This window comes from Macrobrachium rosenbergii, chromosome 9, assembly GCF_040412425.1.
Source record: "Macrobrachium rosenbergii isolate ZJJX-2024 chromosome 9, ASM4041242v1, whole genome shotgun sequence".
Taxonomy (NCBI): domain Eukaryota; kingdom Metazoa; phylum Arthropoda; class Malacostraca; order Decapoda; family Palaemonidae; genus Macrobrachium; species Macrobrachium rosenbergii.
In genome coordinates this window covers 51165840-51193607 of record NC_089749.1, presented here as the reverse complement: position 1 = coordinate 51193607, position 27768 = coordinate 51165840, and the positions used below count along the sequence as shown (strand labels likewise).

The 27768-nt window shown below is 36.1% G+C and overlaps 2 protein-coding genes and 1 long non-coding RNA gene across 3 annotated transcripts in view; 1 reads left to right on the top strand and 2 right to left on the bottom strand.

Moving 5' to 3' along the window:
* Window positions 1–27768, top strand: part of LOC136841797 (uncharacterized) — a 136112-nt gene that overhangs the window by 68563 nt on the left and 39781 nt on the right. The window lies entirely within an intron of this gene.
* Window positions 374–4253, bottom strand: LOC136841784 (uro-adherence factor A-like). Its single transcript, XM_067109069.1, is given in 6 exon segments — window positions 374–796; window positions 1109–1581; window positions 1584–1671; window positions 1798–2403; window positions 2511–3122; window positions 3632–4253. Coding segments are annotated over 6 exon segments (2448 nt in total). The 5' UTR covers window positions 4070–4253; the 3' UTR covers window positions 374–565.
* On the bottom strand, window positions 8343–12412 carry LOC136841783 (serine-rich adhesin for platelets-like). The gene is made up of 5 exons (XM_067109068.1): window positions 11796–12412; window positions 10591–11086; window positions 9766–9893; window positions 9081–9644; window positions 8343–8765 (listed from the first exon to the last, which is right to left on the bottom strand). Exons 1-5 carry the CDS (start codon window positions 12231–12233, stop codon window positions 8535–8537), a joined length of 1857 nt encoding a protein of 618 aa, XP_066965169.1. The 5' UTR covers window positions 12234–12412; the 3' UTR covers window positions 8343–8534.

The following is a 27768-nucleotide window of genomic DNA, read 5'->3' as shown; positions in this document are numbered from 1 at the left end:
TTTGATTTCACTGTTATGAGTTATTCACTTCATCCCAGATACTCAAGCTGTACATTGGTCATTTCAGTCACTACTCAGAAAGTTTTTCTCATGTTTTCTGCTCAGAAATATTGACTCATTTGCAGTTGTTATAATCAACGACCCTTTCCTTCGCCTCATTTCTACATAAGCCTTCTACAAGCCTTTCTTCAGGAGGCCTCGTAATGTCCGTCATTTCATATCTTTCTCCATTTATTCGATGTACATCAGCAATATGCACACATGGTTTTTATTTTAACCTATATATCGAAACAGGAGCACTATGTACACTATTGAATAGTCCATTTGCTTTTATTCTATAACCTTAATGTTTAATGGAATGAAAGTCACGTAATTTTTCTTTATTTTATTAGCAAAATAGACAAAGTTTAATCAAAAATATATTTCCAAATTCATTGATCAAATAAATATTTACGGAATCAAGCCAGTAACAAGAATGATGAAAGCAAAGCAGTAACAATGTCTGGAATCTTTTGGCAGCTGATCGTCACTGATCAGTTGAAAAGGTTCGGTAGGAAAGAATTCTTTAGGAGTCTTTAGGTGCTGTAACGACCAGTACCCCATCCTTCGAGAGAACAGAAGTGATGGCGTCCACTTTAATTGTACCTGGTAACTTCATACGACGGCTGAAGCTCTTGCTAGAAGACCTTCCTTTGTCATTCACGACTTCCTTTCGACCCTCCACCAAGAGCCCGTTCTGCTCTAGAGCTTTCACTTGCAGGTCTCCGCCCACGAAGTCGGTGACATCGATTTTGACCTGTAAGTTCAAAATATATACTATAGAAAAATGTGTAACCTGAGTGCTGTTGATATTTTTCAAAAGTGATAACTCTTCATGGTGCATTTTCCGCCATAGCAGTAAAGTATTATCTTATAAGGGAGAAAGCTAACGTTACTTAGATCATACGTGCAGAATTTTTAAAAATGTAGCTTCCTGTCTAGATTTTGACGACTATATATGGTGATGCACCAATAAATCTGCACTTCTAAATGGTTCGTTAATGTGAGACTGAGGTGTTGGCAGAATGTGATTAAGAGCAGAATTTGGCATAAGATATGCATAACTCACCTTAATAGAATGGCCATCTTCCTCCATAGATACCGTTCGCTCGTCGTCCACTGAGCTGACTTCACACATATTTTCGAAGGAGTTCCTGTCCTTCAATGACAATGTCATATCTTGTGCGTGATTGAAAACCCTGTTGGCAGCTTCTTCAAAATCCTGGTGAGCGTTTGCAAAGAAGTCATCGTGAAAACTAGACATCTCTTCAGAAAACTGGCTGTGATTCAAGGACTGACTTGACGACATATGTGTGCTTGCATGGTTCGATAAATTTTGAGAAGTATTCAAGGAGGAAATGAAGTCCCTGTCTAGAGAGTGAGACGTCGTGGAAACCAAACGTTCTTGTTGTTTCTTTGGAATGGTAATTATCAGTACACCATCAGAAGACATCGATGATGAAACAGCTTCAGAGTTCACCAGTCCAGGAAAAACAAATTTCCTGCAGAAAGTTTTTGTGGATACAGACTCTCCTCTTTCCTCTCCACTTTTCCTTCAACAACCAGCTCATTTTCATCAACGACTTTAATTTTTAGGTCATCCTTGTTGAAATCCTGCACATCCATCACCACCTGAAAAGAGAAGTAGGCTATGCTTAGGGCATGTCACCTGTTTTTACCATTTGTTTCCAAAAACAAAGGTAAAAAATTGTTTCAGTTACCTAAAGCTTTCAAACAAAAGACTTAAGAGCTACCAACCTTATGGCTCTGGTGATCTTCGGTCACAGAAATTGCTTGATTCTCTTCTCTCATATCTTTCTCTCTTAAGCTTCTGTAAGATGACATATCATGTGACACAGACGTTGACTTTCCATGCTTCTCCAACACTTCCTGAACTGCCCTTTCGAAGTCTTGACGCACAGATGCAAAGAAGTCGTCGTGGAAGAAGTGGCCTTTCTCAAACACTGGCAAAAGGAAAGTTTGGGCAGAATTCTCCAGTGTTCTGTTAGCATCAGAGTCTTCGTTTTCTTTGGTCGTAAATTTAATTCCATGAGAGTTTGACTGTACTTTGGAAGAAAGGGAGCTAGAAGAGTTGGTGGAGTGAATAGAGGAGCTGGTGGAGTGCATTTCCTTTTGGTCCTTTGCTTTTGGAACCTTTATGGTAAGAATTCCATCCGATGACATTGCAGAAGTGATTTCATTAGACCTGATGGGTCCCGGAAAAGTGAATGATCTTTGAAAGCTCTTGTGTGAAGATTTCCCTTCCCTAGTCTCCTCTACTTTTCCAATAACCTGTAACTCCGTCTCATCCACAACCTTCACACTAACATCGCCTTTCATGAAGTCTTTGACATCCAAAACAACCTGTAAAATAAGAAAGAGTGTTATGCCAGGAAATACTTTCAAATGTATATTTGTTGCCTGCAAAATACCAGTACTATTATCACATCAAAGGAGTCGGCTCCACAAACCTTATGGAAGGTGTCATCCTCTGTAAGAGAAACGGCTTGATTTTCTTGCGTGAGGTTCGTCTCTCTGAGGCTCCTGTATGCCTTCATGCTGTCCTTTGTATCACTTGCACAAGTACTTCCAAAATTATTCAAAACTTCCTTCACAGATTTCTCAAAGTCTTGTCGTGCATTTTCGAAGAAGGAGTCATGGAAAAATGATCCCCTTTCTGAGATAGGCAACAGAATGTCAGTCTTCCTGTTGTGGAAGAAATCCTCTGATGCCACGTCCTTCCTGCGGTCTGCCTTAACAAACCTCTTGTCACTTGTGTCAGCTGAGATGCTGCTGGCAACTTCCTCTTTTGTATTCTGCAACTGGAAGTTCACCTTCTTTTCAGAAGTTTCTCTTTGGTTATTCTTTGGGACGTTGACTGTTAGGACACCATCGGAGGACATTGCCGAGGACACAGCATCGGCTTTGACTAGACCAGGGAAAGTGAAGCGCCGACAAAAGCTCTTCTTTGAGATCGAATGGCCGTCTTTCTTCTCAGCGCTGCCTTCAATCACGAGTTCATTTTCGTCCAGAATTTTCACCTTGACATCTCCGTCCATGAAGTCTCTGACGTCTAGCACAACCTACAAAGAAGAGAACAGGCGTTAACCATGAGCACTTGGGCTGATGGACCATGGTTTAAGGAGCAATTGTAAGTTGGAGTACTAGTAATCAGCTTATTTGTTATGTCGCTTAATACTTGAGGGTCTTCAATTTTTGTCTAATGTTATAATGCCTACAATTGTTATGAACATTAAAGATCACAAGTGGTACATCTGAGGTCCATTCCTTACTCAAATTCTAAACACTTTTGTTCAACTAACAAAATGTTAGAAAAGTAGAAAAAAAACTGCCCTTTCGAATAGTCAGATCATCAGAACATCTGAAATTTTCCTCTGCTCATTTCAATGGTACCAAAGTTTATCTGCAACTCCCTTTCTTAAGCCTACAAGTGCTTTAATTTCTAACTTTTACTTTTTTGTGTTTCCTCTAGTCTGTGATCACTTAGCTGTCTAACTTCTTTAACTGTGCCTGATCTTTAAGCACTGCATCCAACGCTGCAATTGTGTGTGTGTTTATATATAATCCTTACCTTATGATGAGAGTCATCTTGGGAGAGAGAAACGGCTTGATTGCTGTCTTTGAGGTCGAGTTCTCGAATCTTCCTGTAAGAATCGAGGTCATTCACTTCGTCTGACCTCTGACCCCACTGAACTACGATCTCCTTAACGGCTTCATCGAAGTGCCTTCGGGCATCTGCGAAGAAGGCGTCGCTGTGGAACAGGCCTCGAGTGGCGATGGGGATGAGGGAGTCCTCCAGACCAGGCCACTCCATCGTGGAAGTTCTTCCTTCCAGCGACGCTCTGCTGCTGTCTGATGAAATGCTGCTTTTGCTGCTGCTTTCACTCACACAGGATGCTGTGCTTTTAATGCTGCTTTTGACGTTTGAGGACGACTTCGTTTGCACCGTGTCTGCTGAGCAGCTGCTCAGAGAAGAAGCTGTGTTGCTGTTGTGTTGTGTTGGAGCCATTTTTCTTCTTCTTTTTCTCTGGAGACTAGCGATTGAACTGCTTGCTTTTATGAAAGGAAGACGGTACTTAGTGCACTGAATTAAGTCTGAACAGATATTTTTTAGCGCGGAACCACTTCAAAGGGCGAATAGAGAGTTCCTTGTTGATGATGTCTGCGTATCAGCACAGTTCTCGTAGTGTTCTGTCAGGTGAGCGAGTCCCGGTGTCTTATATACAACCGCGGTGGTTGGCAACCACGCTGCCTCTTCTCGCCTCCCACGGCTCAGGGGCGTGAACGATGATGTCATTCTGACGTAGTGTGTGTTCGTACCCAGTGTTAAGGAGGCCTGAGATGAACGTAGAACTTTCTGGATCCTTCTGGTATATCAGCCGAGAAATGTTCTCTATGTTTATCTAATGGCGCTTAAAATCTACAACAGAAATGAGTCGTAACAAAGAAAAAAGTACTCGTTACATCTCTCCTTTTATGGAAGAAAGGTAAATACCAAGAAGGAATGCCTTTCGTGTTTACTTCTTCATTCTTCAAGCTGATTGTGGATGCCATTAAAAAGATAATTTTGTAAATTCTCTTCAAAAACGCATAAGTAAAAAGGCGGGTAACCTTCATATATCCAATCGTGTATGGAAGAAAGGTAAATATATAATAATGCCTATATATATATATGTGTGTGTATGTATATACCGGTATATTATATATAAATGTGTCTGTGTGTGTTATGTATATATATATATATATATATATATATATATATATATATAACTATCATATATATATATGTATATATCTATATATATATTAATATATATATAAATGTGTGTGTACATATATATATATATATATATATATATATATATATATATATATATATATATGTATATATATATATATATACATATATATACTATATATGCATGTATAAAGAGAGAGAGAGAGAGAGAGAGAGAGAGAGAGAGAAAGAGAGAGAGATTTCTCAGTCACAATAACCTTTTAACTTCTCAAAAATTGACTAGGTCAATGTGGCATTTAAAAATACATATATTCACATGTACGTGTAGGGAAATCCGTCTATATACAAAATGCATAGAGTAATACATGTTATAGGTAGCGTTACCAACAATTCTTTCCCCTCGCGAAGCGTTGCCAATTATCCAAGCCTGCTTTTTAAAATTTCTATGGATTTGTATATATTTTGCATTTAAATATTTTGGTTCTGGAAACCTTCTGGATAATGTCAAGTTCTAGATGTGAGAAACCAGCTACAGTAATTGAGATATTACTGTACCAGTTTTAGAGGTACTGGCACCCCTCTTTGCAAACTACAATGATGGGAAAACTGTGCGTATCCTCCTCAGAAAACATTCAGTAACCCTTACCTTAATCAGAGTCAGAACTCGCAGAAGTATCATGGAGACTAATATCTGTCCCTGCTGTTTCACTCATTCTGTAATTTCCCCACCCGAAAACCCAGGTTTACCAAAGAACCCCACAACTGTAGGTTATAAGGGGTCCAGTATCTTTCAAATATTTACATGCTACTGAAGATAAAATTTAGAAACATTCAAAATACACACCACAAAAAACTGTGTTCGAAATTTTGCAATGCAGCTCAAATGATCCAAGGAACAAATGAGTCAAGACTGAGATCTGATGCTGCTTTATCAAGCGATGGCAAATTGTAGAAAACCTATCTAATTTGTTAAATACAGAACAAAAGAACCAATCATTTTTTCAGCATCGTCCACACACCCACATTCCCAAATCAAAAAAAAAAAAAAAAAGATGCTTCAAATATGCTAGCCATCCTTACCGAAAATACGAAGGGACTAACAAAATCCGATAGGGAACCCCATTTGCATGTACACCAAAACATAAAGAAAGAACTATTAAGAAGTCCTAATGGTTAACAATATTCATTTATAAATATCTCTGTAACCGTGAATTTGCAATGGATTTTTGTATGCTTCTTGTGCCAAGCTAATTAAGGAGACTTAAAAACAAAACGTATGACTACAGTCTCCAGAATTGGTATTAACATAAGAAAAAAAAATTAAAACAGAGAGCGAAGTCATAAAGTTGAGAATGAATTCAAGGTCAAAATAAATCTAGCAGTTTCAACACCATTGTGCTTCCATTTGCTGCCACATTTCAAACAAGTGAATTCCAAGACAGACATGAACTACCTATACAAGTTGTGCATGATTTGAGGCCTGTGATAGACTGGAGAGACCTAAAATTGAAACAGATTATCATACTTCTGAACAGAACACTTCACTGATGCAAAGTAACCATAAGACAAATAACTGCCTGGAAAACATCGGACCATGTAACAGGTCAACATCTCCAGCAACTTATGTTTCACACCGAAAACTGTGATTAAGGAAATTTCAATGGTAAACAGTCATTCTGCAGAACAAAGAACTTGTATTCTGTGACTTGAGTTCACAGCAGTATTTCACAGGGTACGCCTAACTAGGCCTATTTCACAGCTCTACCGTGTATATTTCGCAGGGTACGCCTAACTAGGCCTATTTCACAGCTTTACCATGTATATTTCACGTCATAATCAACCAAAATATACATTGTTCATTCATATTAAACATAACAATCACAAAAAAATTATAAGTAACACTATAGTAACATTTGATGTAAGATGCATATCCACCTAGGGGGGTGCGTCCATTCCTACCTGAGGCCTCTCCCATCCTAACCTGCCTACAGAATCATATATAATAAATGGGGAATACAGGAACTAAACTCAACCTACCCTAACCACATCGGGTCCTTACTGGCAAATTGGGTATCCACCATTTCTCATTAGCATTACTTACCTTCAGGTCGGGAGATAGCCTATGCCTCCACAGCAGCTAGAGGCTTACATTTCATCTTGGCCCACTCCCAATCCTGATAATCTTTGGAGTGTTTTACAGCTAGAATATAAAACACATCACTCAAAGTCTCTATCACAATGAGTGATTTCTCATGTTTTTGTTCAGAAATATCGACTCATTTGCAGTTGTTACAATCAACGACAATTTCCTTCACCTCTTTTCCACATACGCCTTCTACAAGCTCATATAAATGAAGTCGGTAGGAAAGTGAATGGAGCACTAATTTACCTAAACAGAATAAAAGACCACTGAGCTGACTTTCAGCTCTCACAGGTCTGGCCCGAAGGATAAGAATAAAATACCACAGGCACACGTTCTCATACTGTAACACATACACACAATAAATACATTTACTCATGCTAAACTGCTGTTTGAAGGTCTGGGGCACTACGTCTAAACAACAACAACATCGAAACTCCAAAACTTTGCGGCAAAGGCGACTGATGGGAAGGCAAAGAAATACGATCATGTAACAGCAATTTTAAAGAAATTAGAGCGGCTGAATATGGAACAAAGAATACTGTACGACTTATGTCTATCAGTTTACAAAATGCTAAATGATTTATTACCAGAATGGATTTTTCCCCTGACATCAGTTAGATTCAGAAGTGACAGGGCAACAAGAAACAGCAACGACCTTTACATACCATGGTCAAATACCGAGCTGGGTGAAAGATCGTTCGCTGTACAGGGTCCTTTGGCTTGGAATAAGCTACCAATAGGTATAAAAAAAATAGTTAACATCAATTCTTTCAAATCAGCGTTAAAGAAACACATTTTGAATGTAGGCTGATTACGCTTTCCACTGTAATATCACTACATTCCAGAATTGTAACAATAGGATGACAACTTTTTAAATTAAGAGGATGCTTAATTTGCACATGTAAATAAAATTATACATACTACTACAGCTATGTATTAGAGGGCTACGTTTCGTTTTGTATTTTCAAGATGTTCATTCAGGTTTGTCGTATATAGTAAATTGTAAGTAGTATGAAATGTAACTCTTCCATCGAAATACATTTTATCCATGTAAGATACAGAATAGCCAACATAAATAAACCTTATTATTATTATTATTATTATTATTATTATTATTATTATTATTATTATTATTATTATTATTATTATTATTATTCAGGAGGCCTCATAATGTCCTTCATAGTATGTCTTTCTCCATTCATTCAATGTACTGTACATCAGCAAGATGAATTATTTATCACGAGTTTCCATTTCTTATACACGGGTTATCAAACATATGATTTTTTTACTTATATACTGAAACAGGAGCAATATACAGTATGTTCATTATTGAATGGTCTATTTGTCACTACTCCATTACCTTAACCCATAAGGATAATATATAGAATGAAATTCACGTAATTTTTCTTCATTTTATTAGCAAAATAGACAACGATAAATCAAAAATATATTTCCAAATTCATTGATCAAATAAATATTTACGGAATCAAGCCAGTAACAAGAATGATAAAAGCAAAACAGGAACAATATCTGGAATCCTTTGGCAGCTGATCGTCACTGATCAGTTGAAAAGGTTCGGTAGGAAAGAATTCTTTAGGAGTCTTTGGGTGCTGTAACGACCAGTACCCCATCCTTCGACAGAACAGAGGTGATGGCGTCCACTTTAATTGTACCTGGTAACTTCATGCGACGGCTGAAGCTCTTGCTAGAAGACCTTCCATTGTCATCCACGACTTCCTTTCGACCCTCCACCAAGAGCCCGTTCTGCTCTAGAGCTTTCACTTGCAGGTCTCCGCCCACGAAGTCAGTGACATCGATTTTGACCTGTAAGTTCAAAATATATACTGTAGAAATATGTGTAACCTGAGGGCAGTTGATATTTTTCAAAAGGGATAATTCTTCATGGTGCATTTTCCGCCATAGCAGTAAAGTATTATCTTATAAGAGAGAAAGCTAACGTTACTTAGATCATACGTGCAGAATTTTTAAAAATGTAGCTTCCTGTCTAGATTTTGACGACTATATATGGTGATGCACCCATAAATCTGCACTTCTAAATGATTCGTTAATGTAAGACTGAGGTGTTGGTGGAATATCATTGTTGAGAGAAGAATATGGCATAAAATATGCATAACTCACCTTAATAGAATGACCATCTTCCTCCATAGATACCATTCGCTCGTCGTCCACTGAGTTGACCTCACACATATTTTCGAAGGAGTTCCTGTCCTTCAATGACAATGTCATATCTTGTGCGTGATTGAAAACCCTGTTGGCAGCTTCTTCAAACTCCTGGTGAGCCTTTGCAAAGAAGTCGTCGTGAAAACTAGACATCTCTTCAGAAAACTGGCTATGATTCAAGGACTGACTTGACGACATATGTGTTCTTGCATGGTTCGATAAATTTTGAGAAGTATTCAAAGAGGACATGAAGTCCCTGTCTAGAGAGTGAGACGTCGTGGAAACCAGACGTTCTTGTTGTTTCTTTGGAATGGTAATTATCAGTACACCATCAGAAGACATCGATGACGAAACAGCTTCAGAGTTCACCAGTCCAGGAAAAACAAATTTCCTGCAGAAAGTTTTTGTGGATACAGACTCTCCCTCTTTCCTCTCTACTTTTCCTTCAACAACCAGCTCATTTTCATCAACGACTTTAATTTTTAGGTCATCCTTGTTGAAATCCTGCACATCCATCACCACCTGAAAAGAAAAGTATGCTTAGGGCATGTCACCTGTTTTTAGCATTTGTTTCCAAAAACAAAGGTAAAAAATTGTTTCAGTTACCTAAAGCTTTCAAACAAAAGACTTAAGAGCTACCAACCTTATGGCTCTGGTGATCTTCGGTCACAGAAATTGCTTGATTCTCTTCTCTCATATCTTTCTCTCTTAAGTTTCTGTAAGATGTCATATCATGTGACACAGACGTTGACTTTCCATGCTTCTCCAACACTTCCTGAACTGCCCTTTCAGTCTTGACGCACAGATGCAAAGAAGTCGTCGTGGAAGAAGTGGCCTTTCAAACACTGGCAAAAGGAAAGTTTCGGCAGAATTCTCCAATGTTCTGTTAGCATTAGATTCTTCGTTTTCTTTGGTAGTAAATTTAATTCCATGAGAGTTTGACTGTACGTTGGAAGAAAGGGAACTAGAAGAGTTGGTGGAGTGAATAGAGGAGTTGGTGGAGTGCATTTCCTTGGTCCTTTGCTTTTGGAACCTTTATGGTAAGAATTCCATCCGATGACATTGCAGAAGTGATTTCATTAGACCTGATGGGTCCCGGAAAAGTGAATGATCTTTGAAAGCTCTTGTGTGAAGATTTCCTTCCTAGTCTCATCTACTTTTCCAATAACCTGTAACTCTGTCTCATCCACAACCTTCACACTAACATCGCCTTTCATGAAATCTTTGACATCCACAACAACCTGTAAAATAAGAAAGAGTGTTATGCCAGGAAATACTTTCAAATGTATAATTTTTGTTGCCTGCAAAATACCAGTACTATTATCACATCAAAGGAGTCGGCTCCACAAACCTTATGGAAGGTGTCATCCTCTGTAAGAGAAACGGCTTGATTTTCTTGCGTGAGGTTCTGTCTCTCTGAGGCTCCTGTATGCTGTCATGCTGTCCTTTGTATCACTTGCACAAGTACTTCCAAAATTATTCAAAACTTCCTTCACAGATTTCTCAAAGTCTTGTCGGGCATTTTCGAAGAAGGAGTCATGGAAAAATGATCCCTTTTCTGAAATAGGCAACAGAATGTCAGTCTTCCTGTTGTGGAAGAAATCCTCTGATGCCACGTCTTTCCAGCTGTCTGCCTCAACAAACTTCTTGTCACTTGTGTCAGCTGAGATGCTGCTGGCAACTTCCTCTTTTGTATTCTGCAACTGGAAGTTCACCTTCTTTTCGGAAGTCTCTCTTTGTTTATTCTTTGGGACGTTGACTGTTAGGACACCATCGGAGGACATTGCCGATGACACAGCATCGGCTTTGACTAGACCAGGGAAAGTGAAGCGTCGACAAAAGCTCTTCTTTGAGATCGAATGGCCGTCTTTCTTCTCAGCGCTGCCTTCAATCACGAGTTCATTTTCGTCCACAATTTTCACCTTGACATCTCCGTCCATGAAGTCTCTGACGTCTAGCACAACCTGCAAAGAAGAGAACAGGCATCAGCCATGAGCACTTGGGCTGATAGATCACGGTTTAATGTGCAATTGTAAGATGGAGTACTAGCAATCAGCTCATTTTTTATGTTGCTTAATACTTGAGGGTCTTCAATTTTTTTTCGAGTATTACAATAACTACAATTGTTATAGACATTTAAGATGACAGATGGTACATCTGAAAGACATTGCTCTCTACCCAATTTCTGAACACGTTTTGATCAGTTTGCAAAATGTAAAAAAAAAAAAAAATCAAAAAATGCGTTTACAAACAATCACATCATAAGAACATCTGAAATATTCCTCTGCTCGTTTCAATGATGCCAAAGTTTCTTTGCAGCTCCCCTTCTTAGGCCAACAGCTACATTGCCTTCAGCCTTTTACCTTTTTCCGTTTCCTATGGTCTCTAATCACTTAGCTGTCTAACTTCTTCAACTGTACCTAATTCCACCACCAATTATTACTAAAGAATAATTTTAACAATCCAGCTGCTCCAAAGAAAGATTGTGCTATAACCACCTAATTTTTTAGTATGCTTATGAATTCATTCTACATTGCAGTTTACACACACACACACACACACACACACACACATATATATATATATATATATATATATATATATATATATATATATATATATATATATATATATATATATATATATATAAAGTGAAGGAAGTAGTCAACTTACCTTATGATGAGAGTCATCTTGGGAGAGAGAAACGGCTTGATTGCTGTCTTTGAGGTCGAGTTCTCGAATCTTTCTGTAAGAATCGAGGTCATTCACTTCGTCTGACCTCTGACCCCACTGACCTACGACCTCCTTAACGGCTTCATCGAACTGCCTTCGGGCATCTGCGAAGAAGGCGTCGCTGTGGAACAGGCCTCGAGTGGCGATGGGGATGAGGGAGTCCTCCAGACGTGGCCACTCCATCATGGAAGTTCTTCCTTCCAGCGACGCTCTGCTGCTGTCTGATGAAATGCTGCTTTTGCTGCTGCTTTCACTCACACAGGATGCTGTGCTTTCAAAGCTGCTTTTGACGTTTGAGGAAGACTCCGTTTGCATCGTGTCTGCTGAGCAGCTGCTCAGAGAAGAAGCTGTGTTGCTGTTGTGTTGTGTTGGAGCCATTTTTCTTATTCTGTTTCTCTCGAAACTAACGACCGAACTGCGACCTTTTATAAAAGGAAGACGGTACTTAGTGCACTGAATTAAGTCTGAACAGATATTTATAGCGCGGAACCACTTCAAAGGGCGAATAGAGAGATCCTTGTTGACGCTGTTGTGTATCAGCTCAGTTCTCGTAGTGTTCTGTCAGGTGAGCGACTCCCGGGGTCTTATATACAACCGCGGTGGTTGGCGCCCACGCTGCCTCTTCTCGCCTCCCACTGCTCAGGGGCGTGAACGATGATGTCATTCTGACGTAATGTGTGTTCGTTCCTTGACCTAAGGAGGCCTGAGATGAAAGTAGAACTTTCTGGATCTTGCTGGTATGTCAGCAGAGAAAATTTTCTCTGTTTATCTAATGGTGCTTAAAATCTACAACACAAATGAATTGTAACAAGCGTTACGACAATTATCAGTCTGTAGCCAAGGGGAATTCTGGCCGAGTGTGGAATCAACAGATAAAAACGTAAGAAAAAAAGACTCATTTCATCTCTCCTTTTATGGGAGTAAGGTAACAACCAGGATGGAGTACCTTTCGTGTTTACTTCTTCATTCTTCAAGCAAGCTGAATGTTGATGTCAGTGGTGCTTTTTATTATCGCGTACGTGACGAAACAAATATAATCGTATAAATACTTTTGTCTTCATATAAACATTAATATATTCATATATATATATATATATATATATATATATAAAGTGTGTATAGAGAGAGAGAGAGAGAGATTTTTTCATAGTCATGATTATCACTAACTTTTCAAAATGTTACGATGTAAAAATACATTTTTGCATGTATATATATATATATATATATATATATATATATATATATAAAATATATATGTGTGTGTGTGTGTGAGAGTGAGTGTGATTTCCGTATTTATAGAAATATGCATTTTCCTACATGTAGTCATATATTATATATATAATATATTTCAAAATGTTAATGTATATATATACAGTATATATATACTTGATCTAAATATATATTTATTTGTATATATATACAGTATATATATATACAGATATATATATATATATATATATATATATATATATATATATATATATATATATATATATATGTGTGTGTGTGTGTCACGTCCACATCTCGTGAAGAAGAGAAAGAACTGTGACCTGTGTCAAATGTGTCATTAGTGTGGTGAAATTTTCTCATAATTTTATTAGTTAAATATGACCTACATTACCTCTACATGTCTTATATGGTCATTTAATTTTCTGAAGTCGTTGCAAACACATATATGATATATAGATGCGAGAATTGGGTGCTCAGAAACTCAGTAACACCTAATAAACCACACACACACACACACACACACACACATATATATAGATATATATATATATATATATATATATATATATATATATATATATATATATATATATATATATATATATATATATATATATATAAGAGTGATAGAATAAATATCAAAACTAAGTTACAGAATAGAAACTTATTCTCAAAATTTTAAGAAGTTGACAGTTAAATGTAATTTGAATCAAATAAATATAAAACAAAATAAGCCTCCAGTTAATGTCGTCCTATCTTTAACCTCTCGGCATAAAAGAAGATAAAGAACTATATATATTCGACCAACAGAAATATATTATATATTCGAGATAGACCTATATGAGTCAAATGGTTATATCATATATAGATATGAAGTGAAATTTATCTCATAATTTTATTAGTTAACGAGTGACCTATATTTATTCTTGTATTTGGACCTAAGGCTTTGTACATGTAAAAAAAGTGTTTATATGGTTCATTTAAATTTTCTGTAGTATAAATATATATATATATATATACAAATAAGAAGAACTACATTCTGTGGATATGAACAACAAGCAGGAGTCCAAAGAAGAGAGTCAACAAACAGATTTATTAAGAAACGTTGGGTTACTTAAAAATCATCAGTCTGTAACACCTTTTTAATAAAAGCTAAATTACAAACACACACATTCAAAATTACACATACACTTCTAAGTCACCTGATCACAGAAGGGGAAAAGACGAAGTGAGATATAAGCTCACGCATAGAGTATATATATATAGTATAAAAAGAGGTATACTGTATATATATAAGGGTATTATATATATTGTCTGGTAGTTCCCATGGAAAAATGTTTTTATCTATATAACCTAGCATTTAATATGATAATACAGAAAAATGATTAGTTATTCGTGAAGTTCTGTATCAAACTAAGTTACAGAATAGGAAATTTATGAGCCAACATAACTCAACTTCTTGGGCATTCAAATTTGTAAATAATATTGAATTGATAAAGGTCTGAACTGTCCTATAATTTAAAAGCCGCCAATCTTTAGTGGATTCATAGGTATTAAATTGAGTTTTAGAAATCCAAACTTTTTCAATGATTTGTTTGACTTTGGAAAGAAAGTCAGAGTCCTAAATGGTAAGCGTACATAGTCAATTTAGGAACATTGCATTTCACAAAGAATGAAAAGTTAATGTGATCCAATCTTGTTAACCTTTATAAAAAAGTCTTTGTGGATACATTTTGCAAAACATTCCAGTAAAAATGAATTTCGGATAAATTTGCCCAGCTAGATGTATAACGGAGGGCTATAAAAACTAGAGTCGTTATGGCATTAATTTTAAAAGAGAAGAAACACGAACTATATATATATATAAGTATAAAAACTGATGTACTAAAATTATAGAATCTATTTTTACGTCACAGTTTATTCTGCTGTAAATTAATGTTGGGATGTCTAGAGTTAACGTAATCTAGAAAAGATTGACATTGGTGAAATAGGTAAAAGTATCATCCAATATCTCCTATAGCAAAGGGGTTTAAGAGTTCATTGTTTAAAAACTTTCTTCTAAATATGCCATAAAAAAATTTGTGGGGACCCCATAGCAACTCCCCGACCTGCAAGTAAGTTGTTTGTTAAAAATAAAAGCAGAATCTTGCACTGCAAGTTCCAAGAGAGACTTAAAAAGTTGTCTATTAAAACTATGAAAGATAACACCACTATATAAAAACTTTGTCCAGAATAATCTCATAGTTTCGAGACTGGCATTTGTGAATAACGACTAACATCTAAACTGGCCATATACGATATCTTAATAAATATGCAACTGTTTTGTTGACTGTCGTCTTCTTTGACTCCTGTTGTTGTTATATATATATATATATATATATATATATATATATATATATATATATATATATATATATATCTATATATCGTTCACGGAGTGTATTTACTGAAGGTTAAAGATAAGGTCAGCATTAATTAACTTGTGATAAATTTTTTTTAAGACTTCATCTATGTGTTGGTTAGAGTTGTCATAAAAGTCCTAAATTCTAGCTGCTCAGGTAAATTTATCTTCCATTTTTTTCGTGAAAACTTGACCTGTGTTAAATTTCTTATATCATATATCTTAGTTTTAATATTTTCGCCATCAGGTAATTAGTTTTTTATGCATATATATGATGTATATATATATATATGTCTGTGTGTGTTTATATATATATACATGAATAAAAATTTATATACGTATGTATATATGTATACATAAAATATATATAAATATATATATATATATATATATATATATATATATATATATATATATATATATATATATATATATAGGACCTCATTAAAATTGGATGGTATCCAGCGATATTTATTCAAGATACCATCCAGTTTTAATGAGGTCCTGTTAGTAATTGTATTAATGCACAGAACAATTGCGTAAATGATAAAATTAATATATACATGTATATGTATATATGTATATATATATATATATATATATATATATATATATATATATATATATATATATATATATATATATATACATATATATATATACTATGACACCACTATGGCTCCGTGGCATATATACAAACATATACAAGCACCCGCTGGAGAGTGTGAAAGGATATTTCCGAGACAGGATCACTGCTAAAGAAAGTAGAAAAATAACAATACTCTTGTGTTACATTCGTATGAAAAAACGAAATAAAAGTTAAAAGAGCCTTTGACCTCAAAAATTAGCAGTTATCCATAAATTTCTCTTCAAAATATCGGGCTGTTTGCTGTAACACCTACTTCTGTGAAAACTAATGATTGAATAGTTGATCTTTGCCGTTTGTTTATGTATTTTTTTTTATAAGACGAATGTAATGTAACAGTATTGTGCCTTTCCTCTTTTCTGTTACTGTGATCATGTTTTGGAAAAATAAGAGAAATTATCCTGTAACCTTTCCTGTCTATGCTTGTAAATATTATACTGTATATATATATATATATATATATATATATATATATATATATATATATATATTATATATATACTATATATATAATGTATATATATATGTATGTATATACTGTATATACATATATATAAATATATATAATATTTATATATATATATATATATATATATATATATATATATATATATATATATATATATTTATATATATATATATAGTATATATATTAATGATATATACTTATATAGATGCATACACTCACACACACATGTATAATACAAGAACGAAGAACAATTGTGCAATCGTGATTTCATACAATCAACAGCCTTATAAGACATACCCAGGTAATATAGGTCGCTCGTTAAGCAATAAGCTAATGAGTAAAATTTCCCTCCAAATACCGATGACGGCCGCCTGACTCACAAGGCCCGTCTCGAAAAGGGAAGATATTTCTGTCCGAAGAGTGAGGTCTTTCTCTTCTTCTTCTGCCGAGATGTTGACATGAACAGAGGCGTTGCTTTATTTGGCTGCCACCTCGTTGTTGTGCTTCCTTATTGAGAATGTTTTTATTTGTCTGTTCCACATTATTATTATTATTATTATTATTATTATCGGTGAAGAAACCCACAATGACGTAGGTGTAAATATATATAAAAATATATATATATACAATTCGAGAGCTTCCAAGAACCTCAGTCGAGTAGGTTCTCGAAAGCTCTCGCTTTGTGTATATATTTTTAATGTATATTTACACCTACACCATTGTGGATTTCTTCGACATTTTAGTGACTCATGCTATTATGAGATTTTTATGAATTATTATTATTATTATTATTATTATTATTATTATTATTATTATTATTATTATTATTATTGTTAAGTTTTATTTTTCTTTAATTATTTATCTACATATTTGTGTATTCATATACTTACTTATTTACTTATTAATCTATTTATTTATTTATTTATCTATTTATCTGATATTGCTTTGCATGTCAACAGACAATATTTGTAGAACGCCGTTTCTCTTTTTAAAGTGAAGTCAGTGATAAGTGACAATGAGCATTATATACTCCTAAAACTAAAGATATAAAATGCTCTTTGTTATCAGTAGTAAAAGAATAATTCAACGAAAAAAAATTCACAAGAACATAAACCCAATTCACACAAACCATCAAAAAAACTGAAGGAAAGCAAGCGTGTACGCACTATTGAAGAGGAAGAATGCCCTAGTGTTTGTTGCATAGCAATAACAGCGGCTAGTACACATCCACACCTGCTACTCATTCTCCTCAATTTTATGTTCTGGGGATAATAGTATTCATAAATTAATAAGATGTAGATTAGCTTCAAATTACGATTTCAGAGAGTCTCTCATCTCCCCCACCCTTCCCCTTACCCTCCTCCTCCGACACTAGAAACTTCTAGAGTTCAATATTCTCCTTCCCATTATTCAAGTTCTAGAGTGCGGTTCCGCGTGACGTCATAATGACATCATCTTGGGCGTAGGCTTCATGCCAAAGCGGGTTTGCCAACGCGTTCAAGTGAAGTTAAAAGAAAAAAAGTATGCGGTACAAGGCTACATATTTATGTTGACTCTGAAGGTGTGCTTTTATTTATATTGTAAGCGGAATTTTACCTGTTGCTTCATGATGTGGCTTCTTTGAAAAATTATGATAGATTCTTTAGAAGTTCATTTTTAATATGCTTGGTTTTAAAAAAGACAAGTGTCTACTGATTCCTGAGAAGTTATTCTTTAATATACTTAGTTTTAAAGTACATAGACCTACTTGTACATGCGAAGAAGAGAAATTTGAATCTTTTGAACTGAAAAATCCTTGTTTTTTTCTCATTAATTCCAAGAGAAAGTTGCATGATTAAACAAGCACCTAAATTATGTCAGTGTCCTGCCCTTAACGGAACGTGCACGAGAAAAAGCATGATAACTTAGCACGTGGTCATATGCTAATTTTCTTTCAGTTTCTCTACTTTTAATATAACAGAAAACTACAGAATGATTTTTTTTAGGATGTTCAAGTAAAGTTCATCTGCGGAGCAAGTTAACACAAACAGAGGAATCGTTTCACTCAATTAAGACATATTTAGTTTTAAAACTTATTTACATACGCAAACGCAGATAATTTATTGCGCATCATGTCTAATAAATAGATAGAATTACTGATGAAAAGTATAATCTTTATCTGATTAGTTTTGAAGAGAGCTTTACATTCAATGAAGACACGAGCATAATAAAAAAATATATTATACAAGGCAGTATACGAAGGTCTGATCTGCGCCTGCGCTCATTTGCCATACGAGAAATTTCCACTGCTTTTCAAGAAGTCACACCGTTAAAGGAGCATAACGCCGCCTCATATATTTATTTTTGCCTGATACCTGAAGGATGGACGCCTCAACAATCTTTTTCTGTTACAAGTGTTGTGCAACTCAAGCGGACAGTTCGTCGATTTCAAGTGCTCCTTGACATACCACCAGCAAGCGCCACGTTTGTTTGGTGGCTGGTTAAACTGGGGCATAACTGTAGATAAGTCAGTCTACCTGATGCTTCAAATTTTTCTCCCTCATCATCACTAAACACCCACACTTCACTTCCATAAAGGAGAGTGAGCTCAACAATCCCGCCACTCATTCCACTTTTCCTAATTAAACACCTGCTACCTCCCTTTCTCCAGCTATTCTGTGATTTATGCTTCTCACATCCTGCAATTATGTATTTCATTACCTCTTAAACACGTTTATGAATCAACTGTTTGTATTTCTCTACAGTTCATATTACATTCATTGCTCTTTCATCCTCGTTCTTGTTTTTCATCACAACCTTATTCTAGTCTCGTTACTCTCAACTTCCTCCTCTAGCAAGCACCTTCAAACTCTTCTACTAGTGTCTGCCATTTCTCTGTCCAAAATGAGCACTGTATCATCTGCAAATATCTACTGTTCCACACTCCATTCATGACCAATGTTTGTGTGCCATCTGCAGGCTTTTTTCATTTTCTTTCAGGATGTTCACATTACTATTTCATAACAAAACTTTTATCCACACATCCTCTTCATTGTATAAACATGCACTGTTTTCTTCTTGTATCATTCCTATTTGTCTTTTTCTCTCAAAATCCCACCACTGACCTTTCTTGGTATACTAAGTAGTGTTAGGCCCCTAATATTCTTTTGTCCTCTTTATCACATTTACACTTATACAAAGGAATAATTATTCCTCTCACACATTCCGTCGGAGCCTTTCCATCATCCAGGCATACCTTACACATCATTGTCAGCCACTCAAAGTTTCAGTAACACCATATGAGTTGTGATCCCATCAGCTATTGGTATCTCTCCAAGCTTCAACCTCCTAATGTACCAAATGGAAACAGTTTGTCCACTAGGTGCCCTGAATAGATTTTTTCATTGTATACATTTGGTAAGTCGCATATACTGAGCATATTTTGCTGTGTTATGTCACCCGTCGACATATTTTGTTATTTGGTTCCATTTTGCCCATAAATTACAGTCTTTTCACATAATCAAACCCTCTCAAACTAGTCTCCATCCTTTCACCTGCGTTAATATTTGAAACATTTTTACAGATTTCGTCATTTCTTACCCCCTTCTAGTCTTCTCATGTCACATACACTATGCAAACAGTTCACCTTAGAAGTTTAAAGAATTTTTTCTTTCTGTTATATTTAATATTTGCAGTTCACTTCCAAACAGGAGAATTGGTTCAACAGTCTCATCTTTCATTGCCATTTTGGCTTCCACGGACAACCATTCTTTTCCCCCACTCTTTTTAACACTCCCGGCTGCATTTTCCAGAGATGTAACCGAGTACCGGTGCTTTTTCCCTTAAAAAGCGCAGCGCCATGTCTTAAATACTAACCATAGAATTTTTTAAAAATAATCTCATTGTGTTTCCCACACCCAGATTACTTCCAGAACACTAATCTAACCTAACCTCTAGGGGCATGGCAAAAACACCGGGCCTGGTGCAATACTAGTACTAGTATACATCTCGGGAATCTGCCTCCCGGCTACCTTTCTTACCTCACCTAATCTGTTTCACCTCTTCTCTCATCCTCTGTTATATTTACTCCTAAATACCTGTACAGATGAACCACTCCCAGTCTTCCGCCATTCATAATAAGCTTAATTACTCCATCTTCCTAATTTTCATTACCTACGAAACCTCAGTCTAGCTCACACTATCTCTCGACTCTCTTGTCTTGCAAACACTCTCAAGCTCTTTATAGAGTTACCCGAGTTTCTCTTAACTGTACCTAAAGAATTGCTCCTCTTCTGCAAACATCGGCCATCATACATTTCATTCAAAGTTCATCTTATTAACCAACAGCTTTGCATATGCATCTACTGTGTTGACCAACCAGTTTTGCACTTAACCAATTACTCTGCCGTCCACATATTATAAAGAGCTTTGATTCATTATAAAACTTTTTATCGCTCTCGACAAAATTATCATCTATATATGCCGTGGCTTCTCAACACTCCACATTGCTTTTTCTAGGCCAACGTATGACACACACACACACATACACACACACACACACACACACACACACACACACATATATATATATATATATATATATATATATATATATATATATATATATATATATATACCTGTATATATATAAAGCTGATAGCATTTAGACACAAATACCCTTTCAATATCGAACAACTTACAACCTAAGGAATTTGTTCTTGAGAAGTACACCTTCCTTGATCAGTGTTCGAACCTATACAATAGTGTATGAGAGAGAGAGAGAGAGAGAGAGAGAGAGAGAGAGAGAGAGAGAGAGAGAGAGAGAGAGAGAAGAGAGAGAGAGAGAGAGAGAAATCTTGGGAAAATAGTAGAAACAGGTACAAATACGAAGGAAATGTTTATATTACTGACTTTACTGTACTTGGATCCTGTTCCAAAGATGATCGCCCGTTGATCTCTGGGCGAAGCCGGAACCTAACGAACTTCGTAAATCATACCCTTTGAGTGTTGGTGAACCATATTATTATTATACGTATAATCCTTATTTGAGTCTGTTTATTTCGCTACTTGACTGAAACTCGCGCGAAATCATCCATACGGCTTGAATTTGTCACAAATAACAAATTGGCAACTTAACAACTCTGAGCTTATTGGGCGGGTGGAACTACCGTAAGAAGGACAGTTGTCATTGGAATTTTGTGAGTGTTAGTGATGACGTTATGTTTCGATCACCCACACAGCCCTCCCATCCACACCCGCATCTCACAACACCCTAGCCCATCTCCTTTCGGCCTTGCCTCATTCGAATTTAGGGGCTTGGATGATGATCCAAAGTATCAGCGAAGTAGTGATGTTGGTACCCATAACGAAGCAGGAACTCGTTCGGAAGTCTTTTCGCCGACATGATGATATTCCCAGGGGAATGCTGCCCTGAATGTTCAGTTCGCTGTGGTAAGTTAAAGTAAATATTTATATCCATGTATATATATATATATATATATATATATATATATATATGTGTGTGTGTATGTGTGTGTACATGTATGTGTTATAATTGGGCTACCATCAAATTCCCAGGTTAGGGCATTAGTTATCAGATACCGATTCTTGAAGGTTGGCTATCGCATTTAACGTTCCTGTGTATTCAAAAGTCCTCCTAGCAAACCCATTATTGTTTATATAGGGTGGAGATGCCCGTTCCTCCCATTTCTTATTTATATGGGCATGTCTGATATAACTATACATACATATATATAGAACGGAATTTCAATATGTATATATAGACATATATATTCATACATGCATACATACATATACACATAATTTAGCTTTGCGCTCCCCTCGAATAAACTGCCCCTTTCCCCCCCAAAAAAGTGCCATGTGGCCATGTCATGTTTAGGATAATAAAATTTTCAAAAGGGGTGAAAGATGTAAGCATATAATGCATTACATTATATTTCAAAATCTAATAGAAAGTAACACAACCAATACTATGTACACTGCATTATGTTCGTATTTGGTGCTTTCGGAACGAACCATCCCACGTACTGAGTAAGTAAAGCATTCACCCTTTTTGGTCTTTAACCTCTTGCTGAATGTTTTGATTCTCGACTGTTTGTGATTCGGGTGCTGTTTGGGTGTTTCGGTCTTACACTTGATTTTTTTCTTTTCACCCTTCAATTCCACGGCATTATTGATATGTCTCCCGTCACCGATAGTTCTTTCACAATGCGAAATGGCTTTTAGTGATCTTGGGCGCCTCACAAAGAATTAGCCTAGATATTACAGCAAGGTATTAGACCATCTTATCCCATTATTTTCTCGCACCTGCACTCTGTGTGTTCGAATACTTTCGCCGTTCGAGTCTGGATTCCCGTCTCTCCAAAAACGTTCACCAGAAAGATCTTCTCTGCCACCCTTCCCGGGACGGGACGGCAGACGCCCGTGATGCGTCCCAGTGTGGCCGTCCCGCAGAAGCCGTAATGTTCATTGCACAAATTCATGGCCGCAATTTTCGGGTAGAAGGTGAGGTCGGCCAGGTCGTCGTCCGGGCTGAGTTGACTAACGATCAAAACCGGCTGGAGTATAGGCTTGCATCCGATGACGTTCAGCTCCTGCCGCTGTTGTTTGAACTGAGGTTGCTCGAACGGCTGTAATTGTTGCCCGAACACTAGACTTCCCGTTCCGTTCGCGACAGGCGACCCTTCGATTCCCTCATGGCGCAGGGCACAAGAGACCAGAACGACCAAGAGTGCTTTTGTTGCGAACAGAGACATCGAGAGGGGTAATTCGGAACGAACGGTGGACCTGATGGTACGACGTCGGTGAATCAAGTTCGACTGATATGGGGCCTGAAAATGAAGAGCCTTGCCTATGGTTTCAGCTGTGTCCGAATGCTGGGACACGAATGAGGTCTCAGTGAGAAGCGGTCAAGTTTATTCAGAAGTTCGGAACGATTTACACAAGGGAAGGAACCGGATGTTTGAAATCGGAAGCGGTGTCTCCCGGCCTTTCTTGTTTTAATCGTGGAGAAATTCTCTCTCTCTCTCTCTCTCTCTCTCTCTCTCTCTCTCTCTCTCTTCGGAAACAACCGATAAAAGAATTCTGGCGCCATACGTTTTGAGCTACTCATGCTAGATGGATACGAACTATGAGAAAATCACACAGGATACTCGTCTAGTCTATTTCAGAAACGTCCGTTCATGCGACAAAAAAAAAAAAAGTGACGATGCGTCATTAAAACAGTTGCATTTTGTTTTGCTCATTTGTATCTATTTACCCGGAGATTTAACGCTTTTAATGTACAGTGCAAAGGATATATATATATATATATATATATATATATATATATATATATATATATATATATATATATATATATATATATACAGTATATATATATATATATATATATATATATATATATATATATATATATATATATATATATATATATATATATATATATATATATTGTGTGTGTTTGTAAAGAGAGAAAGAGAGAGAGAGAGAGAGAGAGAGAGAGAGAGAGAGAGAGCGTGTGTGGTAGAGTAAACCTAGAATACATAGTGAAAGTGTAAAATGCTACTCAAAGTGTATGAAATTAAGGACGGTGAAAAGAAAAACACTCAAAACAAATGAAAAATCAAGAGAGTTTGAGAGGAGCGAGAGAGAGAGAGCAAAACATGACAGACTTTTTTTTATCTGACACTAAAAGAGGAGCCACTTCCGTCCGTTGCGGGAAACGGAAGCTATTTTCTTCTAATTCAACTTTAGTTTTTGTTATTATACAGTCATTCTGTGATGACAGTGAGGCACTTCGTTAAAATGATTTGGTCTTCAGCTTCCGGAGAAAATAGGAGCCGGGTAAAGTTCAAGAAGTTGGACAGCTGGGTACGAAGAAACCGAAGGCAGTAAGCAGGATCCACTAAGTTATAGTGGATCCTGGCTGTGTAGAACAGACTTACTTTCGACAATCCCCCCAACCCCCCACGGGATCATCTCGCGTCGCTTGCGTGAACCAGAAATACTGATTCCCAATTTTTTGTACTTTTATTATAATGTTCATTCTTAATTGTTTATACTGTGGTATTAAGGAAACCTAAAAATGTTATATTTAATTTTTCTGTCCGTCCGCGTTTTTCTGTCCGCCCTCAGATCTTAAAAACTACTGAGGCTAGAGGGCTGCAAATTGATATGTTGATCATCCACCCTCCAATCATCAAACATACATACCAAATTGCAGCCCTCTATACCCTCAGTAGTTTCTATTTTATTCAAGGTTAATGTTGGCCATAATCGTGCTTCTGGCAACGATATAGGATAGGCCACCACCGGGCTGTGGTTAAATTTTCATGGCCCGCGGCTCATACAGCATTATATCGGTGGCTGTACAGAAAAGTCGATTGCGCCGAAGAAACTCGGGCACATTTTATACCTGTTTTATACATGGAACAGAATAGGCCCTGGAACCACCTAGTTTCTGAACACTGGCGAGGATTCTATATACCATGGTTAAGATTAAGTCGGCCTTATTACTTAAAGGTTCTTTGCAGTGTCCCTTGGGCCCAGTTCCTTTTACTGTGACTCCGTTCACATTCTCTTTCTTCGATCTGACAACCCACCCTCTCTAGCAATTGTTACTGCGAGGTTTTCCTCCTGTTACACCTTTCAAACCTTCTTATTGTCAATTTCTTCTCTCAGCGCTGAATGACCTCATAGGTTCCAGCGCTTGGCCTTTGGTCTGAATTCTATAGTCCAATCCAAGTCGGCCTTATACCATCATGAACTTAGGTCTAGAGTAGTCTGTAAGTGTGACACGTTTTCAGGGGCTTAAGAGACCTGGTGTGGACTTCTGGACTCAGCGCAGTCAGCCGAGTCAGCTACTACTAGTAGTAAGTGCTGAAGAACTTCTGAAAAAGCAGAGTAAAACTGGACAATCGATATGAACCAATTTTCCATTGAATAAAATAGCAAAACCAAAAATAGATTTGTATATAGAATATTAAGAATCGATAGCAAAAACTACAAAATAAAAAATTCGTCCTAAAAATTCAGAATGGGACCAGCAGTGTCAAAAAGAACTCATACAATAAAAAAAATTACCTAGTAATTTGGTAGACATTTTAAATAACTTTCACAGATATGCGAAAAATGGCCCCAGAAGATATATAATGGGATATATCAAAGTTCATGAAGTGACATCCTTCCATTTAAAATGGAAGGAACGTCTCCATTAGGTCAAAATTGATATACTGGAATGCAAACAGTTATCAGTTGTGTGAACTTGAACTGATTATGTTAAAATGATTTCGTATTGTGTAAACAGATTGTGGATAATGCAAGCAGTATGCATCGTCTTCCACATAATCTGCTAATTTGAAATCATTCGGTAAACTGAGTAAAGATATTTTGTTTATTTTAAGTAAAAATTTTGAGTTTGAAATGTTTTGTAATATTTCAGCTGTTTTTTAACAACGTCTTTGAAAAAAAAAATCTCTCTCTCTTCCGCATAGTATGTAATTATTCATTAGTGCATCTGACGTACAGGGATTTATTTTATTTACGTATAAAAACTACCTTGAAATCGAATTATATAGCTTAATTCTCTTTTCTTGATCAATACGATTTTAGTTAAATATATGTTATTTGATTACGTATAAATGCCGAGTTTTTAACGAAATTGCAACTATAATTTCCAGTTTCAGTTGAGTGGTCCACGTGCGGAGGTTCACATCAGACTTCTTATTCCCAATACGAACTTGCCATACACCAGGTCAGCTTTAGGCAAAGGCCCTTGTCAGTATATTCCATACCTTAATATGGCAACAAACTTTTCTGTTAATATGGCAACAAATTTGTCTGTTAATATGGCAACAAACTTGTCTATTAATATGGCAACAAATTTGTCTATTAATGTCTCAACAAACTTGTCTATTAATGTGACAGAAAACTTTTCTGTTAATATGGCAACAAATTTGTTTATTAATATGGCAACAAACTTGTCTGTTATTTTGGCAACAAACTTGTCTGTTAGTATAGCAAAAAAATTTCTGTTAATATGGCAACAAATTTGTCTGTTAAATTTGCAACAAACTTGTTTATTAATATGGCAACAAATTTGTCTATTAATGTGGCAACAAACTTGTCTATTGGCAGCAAACTTGTCTGTTAATATGGCAAAAAGCTTGTCTGTTAATATGGCAACAAACTTGTCTATTAATAAGGCAACAAATTTGTCAAATAATGTCTCAACAAACTTGTCTATTAATATGGCAGCAAACTTGTCTGTTAATATGGCAACAAATTTGTCTATTTATATGGCAACAAACTTGTCTGTTAATACGGCAAAAAATTTGTCTTAATATGGCAACAAACTTGTTCATTAATAGGACAGAAAACTTTTCTGTTAATATGGCAACAAATTTGTATATTAATATGGAAACAAACTTGTATTAATATGACAACAAAGTTCTCTATTAATACCGAATTTTCAGTGCTTGTGTCAGCCTTTATCAGATTAAATTATATTTCACTATTATTTTTTATCCTTTTAATTATTCATTTTTACTTGGGTATTATTTTGTATTTTGTTTCGGTATAATATTTACTTCTATTATTATTATTATTATTATTATTATTATTATTATTATTATTATTATTATTATTATTATTATTATTATTATTAATTGAATCTGAATATTTCCACTTTATGTACAAACATTCTTTGTTGTGATGTGGTAATATCCCCATTTGTTTTTGTTTTAATGTATAAGTAACATGTTTTCTCACATTGAAGGAATCGGCTGAGTGTGGATCTTAGATCATGCATCAATCCTCGTCCTTAATATTAGGCAGCATTCTTGAAATTCTGTTAGAAACACTCCAGCCACCTAGTCTGGTTGTCTTGGCATTCACAGTAGCTTAACTGCCAAAGCCTGAGCAGCACAGGTGGGTAGATCATGACCGTTCTTGTTATTCTGTGTATTGTGAAGCCTTATCATATCCACAGATGGCCGACAAGTGTGCCATGACGTCCTCAATGGTACACGCACATTGCAACAAACAACCGTACCGTCTGTCCTACAGAATTAGAACATTTCCCAATTAAGTTATCTCTGAGTATAGTCTAAATTTACTGGATTGTAAAATGTACTTTTGACTTTTCTTTGTCTTATGTACTATTTTT